The following is a 22,063-nucleotide window of genomic DNA, read 5'->3' on the forward strand; positions in this document are numbered from 1 at the left end:
GACAAATTTTTATTAAACATTTAAGAAAATCTCTAAGGTTTCATGTCCAATCCAGGGACACACTAGAATCTACCCCCAAGGGGGTGTTAATGATGTCACTATATAAAAATTGTCTTTTTATTATTTTCACTATCATTTCAAGGTTATTTAACTCATTCTCAATTCCAGTGATCATACTAGAAACTAATCATAGAAAATAAACCAAAACAATCCATACTCCTTCCAAAAAGTAACAAAACCTCCCACTTCCCAAAACAAAATGACATTTCTTAATCATTCTTTCAATTGAGGACTTACTGCTTATATGCACATAGTGCACATCCCTTTTAAAATCACACGGCGCGACAATGCATTTTAGTGGACTTTTTTGATTTTTTTTTTTTTTGGCCACACTCAGCAACTTGTGGGATCTAAGTTCCCCAACCAGGGATTAAACCCAGACCCTAGTCAGTGAGTGTGGAGTCCTAATCACTGGACCGCCAGGAAATTAATTCCCTGTTGATTTATTTTTAAAGCTATTATTTGTAACTCCTCCAAAAAGCAAAACATACTGTCTTCTTCATTACCTTCTCACCTAAGAAAATGGCTGTTGATGTGGGGGAGAGACAGGAAAGAACAATGTAACTATCACCCTCCTATGAAGTGCTTCCAGGGCTCTCAGGTGTAATCCCCGCCCCTTTTGTGTGCCACCTGTACACTTCTGGGGAGAAAGTCCAAAGCGGTTAAGTAGAGTTTTCAATTTGTCTAACGTCTTTGATGAAGGTAAGATATGAATGTGGGGGAAAGTTACCAATGGTTAACATCTGTAGAGGGTTTAATCTTTTGGAAAACACTTTCATATTTATTTTTTTCCGGGCTTCATCACTTCTTGACTGAAACACACAGCAGGGATTATCAACATCCTGATGTTACAGGTTACTTTGCTAGGGTCCTACGGGAATGAGGGGTGAGTGAAATAAACTCATTTTGCCACTTGTGAAAATGGTGAGGTACAGTCTATTTAAAACGATTCCAATAGGGGATCATAACTTGTAACAGGAGAAAGAAATTGTGCTCAACCTCGAATACAGCAAAGACACCGGAAATTTATTATAGCCAACAAACAAGAAGAGTGAGGGGGTTAGTGGATGAGAAATTAAGACAAAACATTAAGGACAGGAGGATACTTGCTTCAAGGCAGGTCCGAGGTCTTATATACTAACGGACTTTATATATAAACGAATCTGATCGCATAGGCAAGGTAACCAGATACTATAGGTGCAAGGATGACTTCGCAGAATTCACGCTAATACGGGGCTCTCCCCGGCCAGATTCGAAGGCCTCAATAGAGGCCTAGGCGAGTAGAGGGCTGGGAGGAGCCTGACTAAAGTCTGGACAAGGAGAGAGAGACTGTCACCGACAACACCGTTTCTCTTTATTACCCAATCCCCATGGATGAGAAGAGCTGGCAGGCAGCCGGGGTGGGGTTGGGTCGTTCTTTCTCCGAAGCAGCAATGACGGGCGACCAGACATCAGTAGGCCAGGTTCGGCGACACCAGCAGAATGCGTGTCTGAACAACGTCCCTCGCACTGCACGGGAGGTGCCCACACGCTCCGCCCGTCCGCCGCGCGTCCCACTTGAGGGGCGGGCTCCGCAGGTCGGGACTGGAGGCGCCGATTGGCTGACGCGCCAGAGCCGGGGTTTCCCGGCCCCGCCCCGTCGTCCCTCACTGGCCGCCCCACCGCCGCCGCCGCGCTCCCTCAGCCCGCGAGGCCGCGCGCAGGCAGGTCCCGCGCTGCCCCGCGGGAGGGGCCTACCGGTCCCCATCCTTAAAGCACGAGTCCGGACGCCCCGCCTGTTGGAGAGGGCTCCTGGCTGTGGACAGCCAACAGCCGGGGCGGGCCAGGGCCGACCGAGGAGGGCCTGAGGCTACGGAGCCGCCGCGGCTGGCACACTAGCGTCTCGGCCCGGATCAAGTGGTTGCGGGAGCTGTGAGGGGAGGGGTCGTGGGCGCCATTGCTGCCCGTCAGAACGCTGCGGGGGTCTCCGTCAGCCCTAGCTGCTCTCCCCTGGCTGGGAGGAGCCGTCGCCAGTCCCCGGTCCGGTCTCCTGAATCGGGTGCCTCCTCTGCCATCCGTGCGGAGACCATGTTTGACAAGACGCGGCTGCCGTACGTGGCCCTCGATGTGCTCTGCGTGTTGCTGGGTACGTATGCGCCGCCGGCCCGAGGGGCGTGTGCGCGCGAGCCCGGGGTGGGGTGCATCGGTGGGGTGCGGGCGTGTGTCCGCTGGGAGGTGACTCGCCGGGAGTCGCGGACGGGCGTGGGGGGGGTGTGTGCCTGACGCGCGAGCCTTGCCCGGCTGGACGCTGGGGGCGGCTTCCGCTGCCGGGGGACCCCGCTTCGCAGCCCGCATCCCCGCGTGGCCGCTGCTGTCAGTCTGCCTTTCTGTCGCCCGCTGGTGCGCTGAGCCCACCCTGCTTGGATGCTGTTCACGCCTCTGCGCTCCATCCCTTGCTCTCCTGTCCTCTGTTTCCAGTTTCACTCCCAGCAGAGAGGATGGGCTCCTCCCCTCTCTGCTGTAGGGAAGCCTGGTGGTCACTGGCTCATCAGGTTTGGTGACAAAACCGGAGGGTTTTGATGCACTGGGAATTCTCAGTAACTGGCGCCAGTGCCAGGTTTATCTTCCTTGTGGGAAGCAGTTTTAAGTTTTCGTCTATAAAAGGTTAGAACGCTCCTAATTAGAAGGTGTTACCGGCTTGTAAATTGTCGGGCTGTAAGTGGGTGTGATGATGCCAGGTTTCTGCCTATAGGTTTGAAGGAGCTTGCTTTTGAGGGGGATGGGGTGGAGGTGGTGTGCCCCAGACCTGCTGTTTCCTTCTCTGCACAGACCTCGTCATTGTGTAGGTTTCCATCTCCTGTGAGAGTCCACGAGGAGCACTGGACATTTCTTTGGCTGCAGCGAATTTGGCGTTGTCTTTCTGACGGAAGAGTTCAGTCGTAGGGCTTCTGGTCGCCAGTTGCTCTTTTCTTTTGACAAAAAAGAATCGAAGTCATCTGGATAAGGGCTAGGCATTGGAAGGAGAGATTTTCACCGTCTTCATATGTATTGTGTAAAGCAGTATCTTTGAACTATTTATATGTTTTGGAAAAAACTACTTACCAGAAGACCTGCTCGATGTTCAGGTAGTCGTCCTCATGTTTGAGTATCGAAGTAATAGTATTGGCGAGCTCTCAGCGTTGGAGAGCTGTGACTTTAGCATCCTAGACGCAGGTCTGCATAATGGCTTTTCGGTGATAGGAAACTTCCTCTGCTTTTAATCCAGTATCCCTCTCCCCTGCCTCAAACCTGACCATTTAGGTGCTTGTAGTCTTGCCGAAGTTGTATAAATTGTGTTACCTGTTTTTTGAGGAAAAATCTTGCTTATGAAACATCTTTATTGTTTACCAGGACATTTCCTATATAGCCCCACAGTGAATTTTAGGAATTCCGTTTAGGAAAGGGAAACACGATTTTGGAACACTATTTTTATAAAAACACAAGTGATCCTTTCAGATGTTCGGACTTATTCATAATTACATTAGGTATATTTAGATTTATTGGCAATGAAAAGTTTACCTTGGTAAATAGGTTATCTTTTAAAATGTATTTAAATTTATACTCAGTGTTTGTGGAGCTTTGTTAAATTTCATTTATATTAGTGAGGGAAGAGGAAAAAGTTCAGTCAGAAGTGATTTTTAAAATTCTAATATATTGGATATTAGCCTATCATTGCCACATACTATACTGTCAGAATTATATATAAAGTTCCCATTTTTTCTACCTTGTCCAGTTATTAATTCATGAAACAAATGCGTTTTTTCTTTGGGCCAAGCACTGAACCAGGATAGATGAAACGTAATACTGCTCTCAGGTAGCTCAGTGTTATTAAACACAGAGCCATGTGCTAAATCTATGTTTTGTTTGTTTTAATTCATGTGTATTTGAGGAAACTATTTGCAGTACAACTTTATAAAATTGTGGGTTTTTGTAGTCTATTTTCAACATGCTGCCAGCATCAGGTAACTATCCAATAGAATTAAGAGTAATTTTATTGCTAACTTGGCCTGACAGTTGTAGAATTTATGATGACTCTCAAAAAAGATAAAATTGTTATTTCTGATTTTAAAATCTTTGGTTGGAAAAAGCTTGTTTAGGAGACTTACGCATTAAGTATCAGTATCAGATCTATCTGAAAAGTACCTGATCTATTTGAAAAACATTTTGTCTGTTTTTGTATTGCTGGAGTTTTAAAATAATTCATTGTATTGTCAAGATAAGCTCAGAATTCCCTTTTCATGAATAGAAAGTGAAATACTGGCTTATTTTAATTTGGTATATAAGATGAAATTAGGTTTAATAGCATCAATATTCTGTTACAAACAACAGTGAAGGAGAACAGTGATGCTAGAGATACAAAGTATTTTCATGCTGAGTTTTGGGAGATTATATGTTTTTATTGAAAAACTCACCTTTCTAGTGGGGTCTATGAGTCATTTTATTTTATTTATTTTTAAACTTTATGGCTGAGCTGCACAGCATGCAGGATCTTAGTTCCCCAACCAGGGATTTAACCTGTACCCCTTGCAGTGGAAGCAGAGTCTTAACCACTGCACTGCCAAAAAGTACCCTTTAAGGGTCATTTAAAGTTTTATTTTTATTCATCTTACTGACAGCAGGAGGTTGGCAGCCTTTAAAATAGTGGTAGCTCAAAGAGGGTTATCAACTTGGTATTAACTTTTTTCTTTTTCTTTGGAGAACTACAGGTAAAAGTTGACTATAGCAACAGAAAGATGATTAAGCAGATCATAAGTACAGGGTTATGTGAAAGTGGTTCTTAATTATAATGTGAATATGTTCCAGGTTCTGTTAATGATCACCCAACATCATGCAGTGTATCCATTTAATATGATGATGTTATGTGATTGTGTTACATGGCTACTTTATAATATTACAGAAAGTGATGTCTGCTTAAATGATAAACATGCCTGTATGTAAGGGCGCGGGTGTGTGCATGCTTACACACGTGTAAAAGCATTTCTATCCCAAGTCAATATTATCACCACTATGAAACATGATTTCCTCCATATAATATACCCAAATTATTACTTCCTTCAGTAATAATTGGTCTCTTCTTGGAAAAAGAGTGAGAATTTTGAGAGATGATGTGTATTTGATTCCTTTCTGAGATGGAGTGTGGTCTTGCCAACTTTCTCTGGCTCCTTTGATAATGAGTTCTATGATTGTAGAAAAGGCCATAAATATCACCTGAGCACACAAGAAAAGCTGCTGTACAGAGAATCAAGTGGGCTGATGTGAAAGCTGTGTTTTGCTTATTGTGTTAAACCACGTCCTAAATAAAACTTAATTGCTGAGAGTCATTTTAGATTTTATGCACTCTGGCATTAGGCTGCCAATGAATTGATTCAGTGTACATTGATTGGAGGTTAACTCTGTTCCAAGTTATGTTAGGTGCTAAAGATAAAGATGAATTAGAAAGTCTGTGCCCTCAAGGAGCTTAGGGTCTAATGAGGGAGAAACAAACAAGAGGTTATAATACATCATGATAAATGTAATAATAGAGGTATGGAATAGATGCTCTTTGAGTACAGAAAAAAGAGTTGTGCTATAAATGATCTATCATAGATAAATGGGTTGTCTGTTTTTGTTTAGAGATGCAGAAATGACAAATGTTACCCCAGGAGTACTCTTAGAATCTTCTCTTTTTTTTTTTTTCTCTCTCTCAGCTCAATACAGGGCAGTGGGAACCCAAGTAAGTACCTGTGTGTATGACTTTTTTGCAAGTATCGCGTGATGCCTGGAAGATTTAGGTGGAACCGGCAGAACCTTTTTATGTCCTGAACTTTGCTGGGTAACGGTCATTTGGAATATCTTTCTGTGTTGTACATTCTTTTGCTCCTCTAGATCGTTTCTCCAGCCTGCGCTATGCTGTGGAAGGCTAGCGCTGTGGACTGCAACTAGGCTGTTGCTTTTTGTTTCTGGTTGACTTTGACCAGTGGGACAACAGCAGGAGGCCTGGAAGAGCCAGTTTCTTCCTGCTGGATTTGCGTTGCCAGAGCTATTTTGTGTTCTGTGAGTAGGTCACAGCTTCTATTCAGTGGCCCTCTGTGCCAGCCAGCTACAGTTACAGGTCTTTCTGGGTTTTGGTAACCCTTTACTTGCTCCTTTAGCTTAGAGATGATAATGGCTTCCTGATGTTGCTGGTACCATTCCCTGCTGCTTTCCCTAAATCCTGCCTATACCTGTGAAGGTGGTTCCTTCATTAAATTCTTATTTAAATACCTTATTTGGTGCTGTTTTTTGCCAGGGCCCTACTGATAATACTCATGTTATGTCCAAGACCGATCTGAGGTGACTTCCCTTTCTGCACTTGACAGCAATTACACTGGCCCATAAAAGCAGATGATAACAGGAACTCATGGGCTCCAGCATTGGTTTTCTTAGAAGGGAGGGGGTCATGGTTTCCTCAGCATACTGCAAAGATGGTATGACCTTTATGCCAAATCAGAGTCAATAAATTTAGGGGAAAATCTGGCAGCAAAGAACACTGGCAGCCATACTAGGTGGTTGTGTGTGCGTTCTAAGTTGCTTTCGTCGTGTCCGGCTCTTTGCTACCCCAATGGATTATAGCCTGCCAGGCTTCTCTGTCCATGCAGGTTCTCCAGGCAAGAATACTGGAGTGGGTTGCCATGCCCTCCTCCAGGGTTGCCATGCCCTCCTCCATGATCTTCCTGACTCAGGGATTAAACCCGAGTCTCTTATGTCTCCTGCAACGGTAGGCAGGTTCTTTAACACTAGTGCCACTTGGGAAGCCCCAGGTGATTGTGGAATCCCGTTGCTTATTCTGTTTCAGTAGTTATGCTGACTTTATTCTGCCCCTTAAGTATTACCCGCAAGGAATGCTCCTTTTCCTGATCTCAGTTTGGGCCATTTTCTTAAAGGAAAGTCAGATATTTGATGAAAGAGTCTCCCTTGCTAACAGTCTGCAGCCTTCCTTTTTCTCCTAACACTTATTTGTTTATTTACTCATTATTGGGTGAATTCACCCACACATTTGTTTTATTATCTAGGAGATGTTGGGAATTCTGTTAGATACCAAAGAGGTAAATAAGTAAGTAAATAAATAGGACAGTACTTATCCTGATTACTTGCCATTTCAATTTCTGTTAACTTCTATTAAGCTAACTTCTTTTGCTTCTGATTAAAGTTGACTGTGTTTGTTTCTCTGTTTTACATAACTTTGGTCTTTCCTCCCAGCCACTGAGAGGGGAAGGAATCTCAAAAAATGAACAAAAATTTGTCAATCTGGCATATTCTTGGGTCAGACTGGCCTCCTGTTGCAAGACTTTTTCTACCTTTAAATGGCTAGTTTGGAACAAAAGCAGAGGCCTGGAGAAAATTGATAGTATTTGGCTCTAATTGACTTTATACGGTTGACTTTAAACTTGAATTTACCTTGCTTGGATGAGAGTATGGAAATATTCAGAAAACATTCCCCTCTATAGCTTTTGTGAAAAGTAATTTTTTCCTTTATATTCTGTTTGAATTAAATCCTTTTGGAAACTCATGGACATGCCATAATCTTTGTTAATTTCTTTTTGCTTAGTCATTTTTGGCTGAATTCTGCCAAAGTTTCCTGTGTATTACTCAGCTTGTGGAATTATACTAATTCGTTTTGATAAGAAATTAAAGTTTAAATTGTTACTGTTTATCTGACTTAAAAATAAGCTGATAGAAAGTTACTAAAACCTACATTTTAAGCGAACTAGTTAACATGTAACTTTAGGTTTTTATGGTTTTTTTTTAAATTTTTTGGCTGCTCTGGCATGTAGGATCTAGTTCCCCACCAAGGGATCGAACCCAGGCCCTCCTGCCTTGGCAGCATGGAGTGTTAACCACTAGACCACCAGGGAAGTCCCAAGAAACGATTTTTTTTCTCCCCCTCCCCATGGCTTGTGGGATTTTAGTTCCCAGACCAGGGATTGAACCCGCATCCTTGGTAATGAGAGCCCGGAGTCTTAGTCACTGGAACACCAGGGAATTCCCTTATGCAAAGGAATTTTCCCTTATGCAAATATTGTTTCCTGCTAATTTACTGGTTTAATTCAGCATTTGGGATGGAAATATAGAGTCTGTGTTGTAAGCTAGTTAGGGATTATATAGGCACTGTCTTCTCCCTTATTTTCTTTCTGAAAAAGCATTCATTCAGGTATTATGAACAGTGGTTACAAGTAACTCTTTTCTTTCTTTTTGTCCCACCTTTTTGTTGTATGTGTGTGTGCTCAGTCATGTCCTACTCTTTGTGACCCCATGACTGTAGCCCACCAGGCTCCTCTGTCCATAATTTTTCAGGCAGTAATACTGCAGCAGGTTGCCATTTCCTTCTCCAGAGGATTTTCCTGACCTAGGGATCAAACCCCAGTCTCCTGCATCTCCTATGTTGGCAGGTGGATTCTTTACCACTGCTACTTGGGAAGTCCTTCTTTTTCTGCTTACATTATTTTTCGTTTTCACTTTTTGCTTCCTGCTTTCCTTCGCCCTTCAACCTTCTTGCTGTCTAGGTTTAAAGCCCAGATGGCTCAGACTGAGTTGTTTCGGTTTTACTTAACTGAAACTAATCTAACATTGGTAATGACTTTATAAACTATTGATTTTTCTTTAAAACATTAGATAGACAGCATAGTCTAGTGATGGACTGTGGATCCAAACTGTGTAGGTTCAGTTCCAGTTCCTCCATTTACTAGCTGTGCGACCTTAGGCAAATTTCCTCTGTGTGTGTCTGTTGCATCAACTGTGTAATGATAAAGTACCTACCTTGTATGGTTGTTGTGAGGCAAAATATAAAGGTCTTAGAGTAGGCCTTGCACTCATGTGTATAATATGATTGTCAAATAAAAGTAATCCTGTATAATCCTGCAATAATTAAAACATCATTATTTTAGTAAAAATAACATCAACATAGTTTTGTATTAGGAACAGAAACACAAACTTCAAACTGTTTCCTGTGAATACTCATGGAATGTCTTTGAAACTTACAGAACATCTTGAAATAGTAGTGTCTTATCAGTCATGTGTAAAAACCACATATATGATCTTCAGGTAGTGGTAATCCCAGCTATGTTGGAAAATGATCTGTATAGTCTGTGGTAGAGTATAACTAAACAGATGGAAAAACTGTTACTTTATACAGTGGTTAAGTCCTGAATTTCAACTTCAGAAAATGGAGTTAGCCACACACTGGTCACCTTCACTATTTTTACTGTCCAGGCCTTGGAACTGATTGAGTCACCATATAAAAAGTAGACTTAATATTCCTAAAATTTTTGAATGACCCTAATTGTATTCCCTCATTTATGTGAATTCTGTTGTTTGATTTCCTACCTATGGTTAAGCAGGCAGCAAAGAAAAAACTATTGTGTAATACCTCTTCATACTCCATCTCCTCTTACTTCTGTTTTTTCAATCAGATATTTATTTATTGGCTGTGCCGTGTTGCTGTGTTGCTTGTGGGATCCTAGTTCCCTGACCAGGGATCGAACGCCGGCCCCCTGCAATGGCAGTATGGAGTCTTAACTACTGGATCTCCAGGGAATTACCTCAGCTATTTATTTTGACATATGTTAACCTGATACTATCTTTTATTTTTTGTGTTGTGTTTAATACAGTGTTATTGCTCAGTTGCTAAGTCGTGCCTGACTCTTTGTGACATCAAGACTGCAGCACACCACGCTTCTCTGTCCTTCACTGTTTCCTGGAGTTTGCTCAAGCTCGTGTTCATTGAACTGGTGATGCCATCCAACCATTTTATCCTCTTTCACCCCCTTCTCCTCCTGTTCTCAATCTTTCCCAGCATCAGGGCCTTTTCTAATGAGTCGACTCTTTGCATCATGTGGCCAAAGTATTGGCGCTTCAACTTCAATATCAGTCCTTCCAATGAATATTAATATTGATTTCCTTTAGGAATACAATGTTGTTTTAAAATATTTGACTTTGTAACATCATTCACTTGTTTATTAGCTATTATGTGCTTAATGGGGCTTCTCTGGTGGCCCAGCTGGTAAATAACCCATCTGCCAATGCAAAAGATGCAGGAGACTCAGGTTCAATCCCTGGGTGGGAAAATTCCCTGGAGACGGAAATGGCAACCAGCTCCAGTATTCTTGCCTGGAAAATTCCATGGACAAAGGAGCCTGGCATTGCTGCAGTCCATGGGGTCACAAAGAGTTGTATACAACTGAGCACACATGCACAAACACACACATGTCTTAATATTTACAATGCTAGGAGTTGTAAATTTCATTGTGAAAAAGTAAGTAAAGTCTCTGTACTAATAATTACAGATGTTTGTGAATGTCGTGAAAGAATGAAAGCAAGGTTAGAAGAGAGTGAGATATTGAGGGGTGGTAATCTCAAAGAAGGCTTCTCTGAGGAAGGCATATTTGAATTCAGGTTTAAGAATGAAAGTAAGTTGGTCATGGAGGAGCTGAAAGAAGATGATTCCAGGCATAGGAAAGAGCAGGTGTTGAGGGGCAAAGGGCATTTGTAACAGAAAAGAGGCCGGTGTGGCTGGAATACAGTATGTATCCTAGTGTTCTTAATAGTGAATATTGTAGCTTATTTCTAAATGTCAAAGCGGATAATAATAACTGACATTTAGTGCTCACTATGTCTCTGTGTGGCTGTGAGGTCTATCAAAACCTGCTCAGGGAGGATAGCTTAGTTATCTTCATTCTGTTGATGGTGGAACTAAGGCCTAAAGTAGCTGGGAAACTCCCAGTGGAGCCCAGGTAAGAAGTAGCATGGTTGAGAATTGGGAAATGCATTTTTAAGAGTTACAACTTTTGAATTCAGATTGACTGTCCAGATTGAGAAATGAAGAGGGTAAGAGATGAGGGACCGAGGGAATTAATTGGCTGTAAAAGCAGTGATTATTTTAGGTGGGCTACATCTTTTATGACTATCTTTATTCCATATGATGTGGCTTCAGAGTCAGTTTGTGCTTATCATGTTTTGAGCATGTGTCTGCTGTCCAAAGGAGGCACTTTAATTTTTCGTAAGTCAAACTCCTAATAACTACTAAGAATTTGCTAGGAGGGTATCTCATACTGGAAGATATAACTCATTTGCCCTGATCAGTAAAGTTTGTTGTTGTTTAGTCACTTAGTTGTGTCTGACTCTTTTGTGACCCCTTGGACTGTAGCCTGCCAGGGTCCTCTGTCCATGGGGATTCTCTATGCAAGAATATTGAAGTGGGTTGCCATTTCCTTCTCCATGGGACCTTCCCAATGCAGGGATCAAACCTACATCTCCTGTGTCTCCTGCATTAGCAGGTGGGTTCTTTACCACTGTGCCACCTGGGAAGCCCGATCACTAATATACTCGTAGATTTTTTTCTTCAAATAGCATTGTTGTTATAGGCAATTTTACCCAGGAAAGGAAGACCTTTGTACTTTATTGCATTTCATGTGAATCATGTGTGTAGAGTTTAGAATCACCTTTGGTAACTCATTCCAACAGATATAGTTAGAACCTCATGGTTTAGTTCTCAGTTGTCACTTCTTGGAAATGTTTTCCTGTGTCTTTTTTTCAGGGTGGGGTGCCTAGGAAAATGACATATAGGAAATGTGTAGCGGATGAGCTCTTGAGTTAATTGGCAGCTTGTTAAGCCAGGTTCTGCCTTGCCTTTTGGTTCATTTACGTCAGCAGGATGAGAGGGGTTGACTGTGTAGGTGCTGAGAGGTAAGTAAGAAGAAAACTATTCCTTATTCGGTGCATAAATGAGCCTTTGGTAAACGTTTTACATAAACTCATGAGATCATCACAAAACTGTGAAGTTAATAGGCTTGTTGTATGCCCTAGCACTGGTGATACAAAAATGGGTGAAAAAATAAAACTCATGGATCTCAAGTAGCTTCTTGCTTACTCTGGAAGACAGACTCATAACAAACAATGACAATACCATATGGTAAGCTGAGTGCCTGATATGTCATAGCACTTAGGTACTAAGAGTGAGTGAGACAGGGTCTCTGTCCCCAAGGGGCACACAGATGCTGTAAGTGGAGAGAAGTAGGTATTTTAATGAAGTCTGTCTGTGTTTCAGAACAATTTCTCCTGAGATCTTTGCTTTTACTTTCCAGGAAGGATACTGTAAACCTTGGGGAACATTACACTTTTGGTTAGTGCTAAATTCTGGAAATAATTCCTATAGATAGTTCCTAAGTGGTGAAATGAAAGTTGCTCAGTCGTGTCCAACTCTTTGCAGCCCCATGGACTATATAGTCCATGGAATTCTCCAGGCTAGAATATTGGAGTGGGTGGCTGTTCCCTTCTCCAGGGGATCTTCCCAACCCAGAGATTGAACCCAGGTCTCCCGCATTGCAGGCGGATTCTTTACCAGCTGAGTCACTGGGGAAACCCAAGAATACTGGAGTGGATATCCTGTCCCTTCTCCAGTGGATAGTTCAGAATCCGTCTTTATTACTGGGTGGAAACACTGTAATATGAGTGCTTAGGAAGTGTGTGATACATGGTTCAGTTCAGTTCAGTTGCTCAGTCGTGTCCAACTCTTTGTGACCCCATGAATCGCAGCTCTCCAGGCCTCCCTGTCCATCACCAACTCCCGGAGTCTACTCAAACCCATGTCCATCGAGTCGGTGATGCCATCCAACCATCATCCTCTGTTGTCCCCGTCTCTTCCTGCCCCCAATCCCTCCCAGCATCAGGGTCTTTTCCAGTGATTCAACTCTTCGCATGAGGTAGCCAAAGTACTGGAGTTTCAGTTTCAGCATCAGTCCTTCCAGTGAACACCCAGGACTGATCTCCTTTAGGATGGACTGGTTGGACCTCCTTGCAGTCCAAGGGACTCTCAAGAGTCTTCTCCAACACCATAGTTCAAAAGCATCAGTTTTTTGGCACTCAGCTTTCTTCACAGTCCAACTCTCACATCCATACATGACCACTGGAAAAACCATAGCCTTGACCAGACGGATCTTTGTTGGCAAAGTAATGTCTCTGCTTTGTAATATGCTATCTAGGTTGGTCATAACTTTCCTTCCAAGGAGTAAGTGTCTTTTAATTTCATGGCTGCAGTCACCATCTGCAGTGATTTTGGAGCCCCCCAAAATAAAGTCTGACACTGTTTCCACTGTCTCCCCATCTATTTCCCATGAGGTGATGGGACCAGATGCCATGATCTTAGTTTTCTGAATGTTAGGCTTTAAGCCAACGTTTTCACTCTCCTCTTTCACTTTCATCAAGAGGCTTTTTAGTTCCTCTTCACTTTCTGCCATAAGGGAGGTGTCATCTTCATATCTGAGGTTATTGATATTTCTCCCGGCAATCTTGATTCCAGCTTGTGCTTCTTCCAGCCCAGCGTTTCTCAAGATGTACTCTGCATATAAGTTAAATAAGCAGGGTGACAATATACAGCCTTGACATACTCCTTTTCCTATTCGGAATCAGTCTGTTGTTCCATGTCCAGTTCTAACTGTTGCTTCCTGACCTGCATACAGGTTTCTCAAGAGGCAGGTCAGGTGGTCTGGTATTCCCATCTCTTTGAGAATTTTCCACAGTTTATTGTGATCCACACAGTCAAAGGCTTTGACATAGTCAATAAAGCAGAAACAGATGTTTTTCTGGAACTCTCTTGCTTTTTCAATGATCCAGCGGATGTTGGCAATTTGATCTCTGGTTCCTCTGCTTTTTCTAAAACCAGCTTGAACATCTAGAAGTTCATGGTTCACATATTGCTGAAGCCTGGCTTGGAGAATTTTAAGCATTACTTTACTAGCTTGTGAGATGAGTGCAATTGTGCAGTAGTTTGAGCATTCTTTGGGATTGCCTTTCTTAGGGATTGGAATGAGAACTGACCTTTTCCAGTCCTGTGGCCACTGCTGTTTTCCAAATTTGCTGGCATATTGAGTGCACCACTTTCACAGCATCATCTTTCAGGATTTGAAACAGCTCAACTGGAATTCCATCACCTCCACTAGCTTTGTTCGTAGTGATGCTTTCCAAGACCCACTTGACTTCACATTCCAGGATATCTGGCTCTAGGTGAGTGATCACACCATTGTGATTATCTGGGTCATGAAAATCTTACATAGTAGGCATTCAGATATTTTTTACATGAATGAGTAGGCAAGATACTTGAGTCAGTCACTCTTCTGGGGGTTGGAATTTAACTCTGTTACTAACTGTGTGTCATTGGGCAGGTTGTTTCAACTCTCCATGAGTTTTGTCACCTAACGAGGAAAAAGATAATGATAATAGTGTCTTCATAGTGCTGTAAAATTAGATGAGATAATGTGAGAGAGTGTATGTGAAGTGTTTAACATAGTCCTGATCTGTGCCGTTGTTGTTATCATTATCACTATTAAGATAATAACCCAATTTGGCCACTGATCCCCTCTGTTGTTTAAATATGATACCATGTACTGGTGAGTTTTCTTTTGGGACATTGTTTAGTGTAGTTACAGCTTCAGTTTAAACAGCATTTGAATTGGGACCTGGTTCATATTTCAGTTTTTCGTGCCCAGATCACTATGGGAGATGTTCTAATTACTTCTAACCTGTTTCTTTCTGGAATCAGATACCTCACTCAGATCTTATCGTTTTACTTCTAGGTGAGCAGTGTTTCCACAGCTCATAGACAAGGTACCCAAATGAATGTCTGTAGTTGAGCAGACTAGAAATAGTAATAAACAAAGGTGTGTGTGACGTGGAAATGGCATGATTTGGGTAGTCGTAACTTGGTTCTCAAGTTTTAAAACATGAAGATTTTATTTCTTGAATATGAGCTAATCAGAACCTAATAACTTGCAGTTCAGGCTGAAGTATGCCTGCAGTACAACTAAATAGAACAGGTTCTTCTCATAACTTCTCTTGATCAGTAAGAGTTTTTCCTTGTTTTCTTCCCATGAGGTTTTAGAAATAAATGTTTATAGTGGTCACATCCACCTGCAGTGTTCTGGGATAGGCCTAATTTTAGGATAGCCTTCCTCATAAAGGCAGTATGATTCTATAATTAAATGTATGGCTAAATGTAATTAAAATTCATACTTTTATAATATTTTATATTTTAATATTATATATTTACAATATTTTTCTTTTTTTTTTTTTTTAATATTTTTCTTTAAAAAGCCTATTTAAACAGTTTTTCAATTGAGCTGACGTTCCAATTGATTTCGAAAATATACCTAGCATAGTTATATAGTGCAGCAGAAGCAAGTGACATTTATTGTATTTTATGTTTTTAAAAAATGGCATTGATAAGAGAAAGAAATTTTGAATATGCTCCTTCTCCTATGTTGACTATGTCTGACCCAGTGGCCTAGTTGGAGAAGAGGTCTCTTAAATTGTGATGTTATCAAAACTTGTTAGGCAAATTATGGGTAATACTCAACTTTAGAGCTAATATTGGATATCTGTATGAATATGAGTGAGATTCTATGTTCTTCCATTGACTGTAATTTAATTACTAACCAAATAAAACAGTGAATAAATTATCTTTTAAGAAGACAAGTTTTTTGCGTTAGACTTCCCCTCCTTGCCTAGGATTTGACATTGTGGATAATTTTCCACTGAATAACAATTTTGTTTATGTAATTTATTTAAAGGGTTCAAAGTGTAATCTGGTAGTGAAAGTGGTTGTCTTGGAAGTCACATTCTAGTTTTGCTTCCACTGTTCTCTCTGATCACATGGACAGGATCCCTTGGGCTGTTTCGTTTACTTATGTGTAAATTATAATGAGAATAATGTCTGCTTTATCTATCTCTCTGGATCATAATGGTAAGCAAACTTTCTTATTAAGGAGAGTCATTAGCTGCAGAACATAGTTGAACATTTGACACTAGGGTAGGAAAACAAAGAACGCAGGGTAAACGGGGCATTTTGAGCAAGGCAGCACACTTGTAGGAGATCAGTTATTAATCTAGCCAGGCCATGAAGGGAGTGTTGTCAGCAGAAAAGAGGAAAAATCTGAAGGCTGACTGAAGTATTTGGAAAGTAGTGACATAGGAAAAATGGTCCCTGATACAAATAATGTAGGCCCCCGGCTTGAGCTTCTTCTTTTGCCACACATAGGCATATGACTTTATCAGTGACCAGATAGCTTATGAAATCTTGAAATTAGTTGGATACTCTTATGTCAGCCATACTGTTAGAAGTGGTGACATATGCCACCTTGAGAACCCAAAGCAAAATATAATTTGGTCAGACTCACTGAAATTTCAGTGAAGGGAGATTTTCAGTTTTAAGAAAGATAAAGGATGTTCAATTGCCGTTAAATTAAAAAAAATACAAAAATAAATCACAATTAGACTAGGTTGGATCTAGTCTGCTTAATATCAGGAGATTGTCATCTGTATCAATAGCAGTTTGTTTTTGGCTAAGACTGTCAAAATCTTTCGGCAAAGATCTGAAATACCAGGGAAATCTCTTTTGACTTTGTATTCACCTGTGCTCTATTCTATTCCAGTGACTTGCAGAATATTTAATAGGAAATAGGAGAGAGATGTTCTTTGAAATAAAATAATTACATTATCTAAGATTATGTTTCTATTTTCCTCAGTACTAGTCTTGTAGTTTGTTAGTCAGTTAATGATTGGAGTTGTGAGACCTTAATATTACTGTGTAGCTTTGGCTGGCAGAATTATGCATTACTATGTAGGGCATTGGCATATAGCTTTCATTGAACAGTTAAGGAATTTCATCTACCCAATAACCCTGGAAACCCACCACTAATTGGAAATACCTACACCAGAAGTAAAATACTACGGCCAAAGTTACAAGAAGTATTTAAGTTCAGTCCTATTTAAGAATCATATTTTTGTTTGCTAATAATTTAAAGCTTACACTTAAAAGCATTGAGCTATTCAGTAGTTGTGACTGAAATTTTGAACTCATAAGCATCTGTAGCTCAAAAGCCCTGAAGTTGGCTTTCGCTAACTTAATTTCTTCTGATAAAAAGGGAGGCAAAGAGTTGAGTGAGGAAAAGAAAAAATTTTTTTAATGAAGAAGTGAATATTGCTATAGTCTGTTTTTACCTTGCAAGAGGAAGCCAGGAAAGGATGAAGCTTCCTTGAGAGAAAGAGGGACAATAGGATTAATCATGAGGATATGCCTCACAAGGCCTAGAATGAGTATAGAAGTGCTTCCCACTAAAGAGATTGTAGTGGAGATTCTGATTTTCAGTTGGATAAATCTAAGGGTCACATTTACAATGGTTTAAATTTCCTAAAGTAAAGAATTTGTTGTTTAGGTTGGTCAACTATAATTCAACCTATGTTTAGAATTTACTAGGGAAAGAGAACAGATTGCTGAAAAAGTTTCATTATAGTTACCCTTACTTCCTGTCCTCAGACCTTTCATAATTAAGAATGAAATACTGAGATTGGAGGGGAATTTCCTGGTGGTCCAGCGGTTAGGACTCAGTGCTTTCTTTCTCTCTCTTTTTAAATATTTATTTATTTATTTGACTGTGCTCGGTCTTAGTTGCAGCCACACTGGATCTTTGATCATGTGGCACGCAGGATCTTTAGTTGCAGCGTGCGGGATCTAGTTCACTGACCAGGGATCAAGCCCAGGCCCCCTGCATTGGGGGCATGGAATCTTAGCCACTGGACCACCAGGGAATTCCCAGGACTTGGCACTTTCACTGCCATGGTCTGGGTTTGATCTCTGGTCAGGGAACTAAGATCCCACAAGCCGCCCAGTGTGGCAAAAATCAGTCAATCCATCTACCCATCAATCAATAAAATTTTAAAACAAATAAAATATTGAGATTGGAAGATAGCATAACTTGGTTGAATGTTTTATAAATTAAAAGCAGAGAGGTTTGAAATTTTGAACTGTCAGACATATCAAATAGAGTTGTGACAGAAATGTTATAGCTCAGATAGGGGCTAGCTATAAACATATTTTAGCATATTATCTGAATATAATTCAGAAGAAGATTTTATGTTATAGGAGATAAAGACTCATTAATGCTTTCTATAATAAAGGGTGTGAATGGGTACTTTTTTGAGGGGGCTAGCACCATATCTGTGCAAACTAATTACTCAAAAGTAAGAGAGAAATGAACTGTTGCAGTTTAAATGTAGGGTTTTACCTTGCAATTTCAACAGAACTTTATTAAAATATTTTTTATTTTATCAAGATACTAGTTCCGTTTATTTTTTTTAATGTATAAAAGTTTTACAAAGTTATTTTGTATTCATAGAATGCATAAAATTTAAAGAATATGGACACTGGAAAGGTACAGGTCTGAGTTTGAATACTGTTTCTATCATCTACTAGGGTGAATCACCCAAGTTCACAACTTCAGTTTCTTTATCTGAAAATGACTGGGTCTTCATCTGTATGTTCTCATTGGCCGTGCTGCAGTGTCCATTATGTAGTAGGCATTTGTTATTCCAGTAGTATTCGTTCTTACACACACTGTGTGCTGGGTTCTGTTGAGGGCAGTGGAGATGCGTATAGTCACACAAATAAAGATAAAAATGAACCATTAAGTGCTCTGAAGGAGAGGTTTGGGTACTATGAGAGTTTATAAACAGGATTTTGAATAAGAAGGATAGGGTAGCTTTTTAAAATGATGACTTTGGCTGCAGGGTGGAATAATAGATTGGAGCTGGAAAAGAATGGATTTAGGGAGATCAGTTAGGAAGCTGTTGCAGGGGACCAAATGAGATAATGGTAGTGAAAGTAAAGAGGTGCTGGTAGAGATGGAGGAAGGTTGAGGGATTTGTGAGGTATCTGGGAGGTAAAATGGACACGTTTTGGCGACATAGGGAAAACTGAGAGTCAGAGAGAGAGAACTATCATAGATAGATTTGAAAGTTCTGGCTTGTATAATTAGATAGATGTTGATTTCTGTAATAATTAAACTGGGAAGCCCCAGGAGAGAACCCATTTAAGATGGGAATGGGAATGGAAATGAGGTAGTGAGTTTGGTTTTCACCATGTTACGTGAAGTTTTGAATTTTCCAAGAAGGAGTATCTAGTCCTTGTTTGGATAAATGGATCTAAAGCTCAGAGGAACTGTCTGACTTTTCAGAGTTCTGGGCATATTCATGGTAATCGAAGTCATGAGAATTGATGAAATCTCAGGAAGAAGTTATAAATTGAAAAAAAAAAAAAAAACAGGTTTAGAACTGAGCTTCAGATTGGTTGGAAGAAATAAAAAAGGCCAAGACTGAGAGGGAGAGGATGCTGTGAAAAACCAGAAGACTGTTTCTGGAAAGCCAAGTGAAGAGAGTGCCTCAAGAAGAGAGAGCCTCAAAAAGAGAGTGGTAACAATGTCTACATCCTCTTGAAAGGTGAGGTAACACCTGGAAAGTGTCCATTTGGTTTAGTTACACTAAGGTCACTGATAACTTTATGTAAAGCCATTTTTAAATTGTGGTGGGCTGAGAAGTGAGTAGTTGGTGAAGTAGAAATTTGTGGGTATTGGTAGTTCTTTTAAAAAAGTTAGACTTAGAAAGGAGAGTGTAGTAGCTAGTAGTCTGGGATAGTAGGTTGTCATGGTTTCTTGTGATACGCCAGGTGAGGAAAGAATGATCTTGCCAGATAAAGGAGCCATTTTCAGGTCAATGGTATAGGAATAGTTGAATTCCTCTTATAGAACCCAGAAAACAATGGATTATTTGATATCCATGTTTTCCAAAGTAGTTGTTAACCAGGTATGGTGGAATTTGGTATATGAAACCTGGTAGACTGGTTTCAAAATTCTGCTTTGCTGTAGGAGCTGCTGAAGACACCAGTTCAATCCCTGGGTCAGCTGTATACCCCGAAGGAGGAAATAGCAGCCCACTCCAGTACTCTTGCCAGGATAATCCTGTGGACACAGGAGCCTGGTGGGCTCCAGTCCATGGGGTCAGAAAGAGTTGGACATAACTGAGCACACATGCACTGTTTCTACTACGCATTCTTGCTTTTGGTCACACAGATGCTTATTTAGTCTTGTTGAACTTCAGTTTCTTCACTTGCGTAATGGAGAGAATACTGTCTGCTTCACAGATTTGTTAGTAATAAATAAGAATTGGTAGGCAGTCAACAACTATTACCTGCCTGTCTTTTTTTCTTGTTTCCCATGGTAGCTGCTGTTTATTGTGTAGTTTCAGCATTGCATGTTTGCTCTTAGCCTGAAATGAATAGTTTGTGGGAGTTCTTCCTTCTTGCAACTTTTATCTTCCGTATAAAATTATACAGAAGATAACTTTTATTTTCTGTATGGAATTTATCTTGAGTGGCACAAACATAGATTTTTGGGAAGATGGATAAATGATTTGCTGCTGCAATCATCGTAACTATTAAAAAAAAGAATTTTACCGAACTTTTTGGCTTGTGTGCCCTTTTTTAAAAAAAAGTGCATGTGTTTTAAACAAAGCTTACTAATTTAGATATGCTACTTTGGTCACTTCCTGCCAAAGTTAGAGTTTTTATGTTTTACTTCTGAGACACACCTTAGTGTAACTGTATTTTAGTTTCTGGAACCTTGCCATTTGGCATAATTTCAGGGTAGACATGATGGATCCATATAAATTAAGATTTAAATACACAGTACATTTTTTAATTGGTAGGGGCATGTGAACTCTTAAAAGCAGTTGAGATCTTAGGTCTGGATTTTATTTGGTGGTTTAAACTTTTTCATCTGTAGTTTTGATTCTTTTTTTTAATTTATTTTTAATTGAAGGATCGTTGCTTTACAGTATTGTGTTGGTTTCTGCCATATGCCACGTAGTTTTGATTCACTAAGTACTTTTATGCATGTTTGTACCAAAATGATGAAATCAAGTTTATCAGATTTTGTTCCTACAAATTCAGTTGCTAAAGCAGTCTCCTTAAAGAATTTAAAATCTGCCCACCAGCCACCACCATCCATAGTTTCTAAAGAAGCATTTATGTATATACCTTTCTAGATGATAACAATTCTAGAAATTCTATAAAGGCATTAGAATTTGTTAGTTTTATTCAAGAATCACTATACTATTAATAGTAAACACACACTTTTATTCTTTGGAATATAGGCCTTCCTGCTGAATGGAAGAAGTTGTTGGTTGCCTAGTTGCTGAAAAAGGAGATTTTGTTGGTTAAGAGAAGTTTGTGGATGGGATTTCCGAGACTTGAAGTGTCATTGGTTCAAAGAGAGAAATAACTTAATCAGATGTTCTTACCTGAACATGGGATGCTTTGTTTTACAAGCTTAAATAATACCCAGATAAATCCCTACAGTTCATAATTTCTTTGGGTTTCCCAGGTGGCTCAATGGTAGAGAATCATCTGGCAGTGCAGGATACGGGGTTGGGGGGGTGGGTTGTGATCCTGTGGGGAAGATCCCTTGGAGAAGGAAATGACAGCCCCCTCCAGTATTCTTGCCTGGAAAATCTCATGGACAGAGGAGCCTGATGGGCTGTAGTCTATGGGGTCACAGAGAGTTGGACACAACTGAGCAACTAAGCAGGCATGAATCATTTTTTTAAGCTAAAGACTAAATAAATTCTATAGAAACTGTGTTTCAAGGAGGAACTTTCTCCTTGATTCACTGTGTTATATTGTCTTCTGAAATTTGTTGCCTCTTGATAAACTTTCAAAGAAAGATACAGTAGTTAATATTTGTTGAAATATTCCTGTATATCTGTTCATAGATCTTCCAAGTTAAAAAACTTTCTCATTAGAGGAACTTCTCATATCTTGTTTCTTTCCCAAAGGTATATAGTTTATAATCTATTTTACTTTGGAAATACATGGTGTTTCATTATGTGGATTCATCATAATGTATTTATTTTACCCCCATTTTTGGACATCTGTGTCTTGGACATGGAATAGCATCATTAGTGAAATCTAGATTAGTTTTTTCTTTTAAAATAATTATTCTGTGGTTTCCAAATTTTCTAGAATTAACATGTAATAAATTGGTAAAGTCTAAAATGCCCAGAAAAGAAAGTAAATATCATTACTAATCCCACTACCACCTAGAGATGATGCCTTTTAATATTTTGGTTATGTATCTTTTTATGTCTA

At 40.2% G+C, this 22,063-nt stretch overlaps 1 protein-coding gene across 3 annotated transcripts in view; it reads left to right on the forward strand.

The window, feature by feature from the left end:
* The first annotated feature begins 2,059 nt into the window (after positions 1-2,059).
* The window catches only part of PLPP1 (phospholipid phosphatase 1), a 112,052-nt gene continuing 92,048 nt past the window's right edge, over positions 2,060-22,063 (forward strand). The window contains exon 1 of one of the 3 annotated variants that reach the window (XM_043488654.1): positions 2,060-2,185. In XM_043488654.1, the coding sequence (XP_043344589.1) occupies positions 2,128-2,185 (58 nt within the window). In that variant the 5' untranslated portion in view covers positions 2,060-2,127. Of the gene's footprint in view, positions 2,186-14,042; positions 14,095-22,063 lie in introns of those variants that run through there. The other 2 variants (XM_043488655.1, XM_043488652.1) reach the window with 2 other exon arrangements.

Source organism: Cervus canadensis, chromosome 16 (assembly GCF_019320065.1).
Source record: "Cervus canadensis isolate Bull #8, Minnesota chromosome 16, ASM1932006v1, whole genome shotgun sequence".
In the NCBI taxonomy this organism is placed as follows: domain Eukaryota; kingdom Metazoa; phylum Chordata; class Mammalia; order Artiodactyla; family Cervidae; genus Cervus; species Cervus canadensis.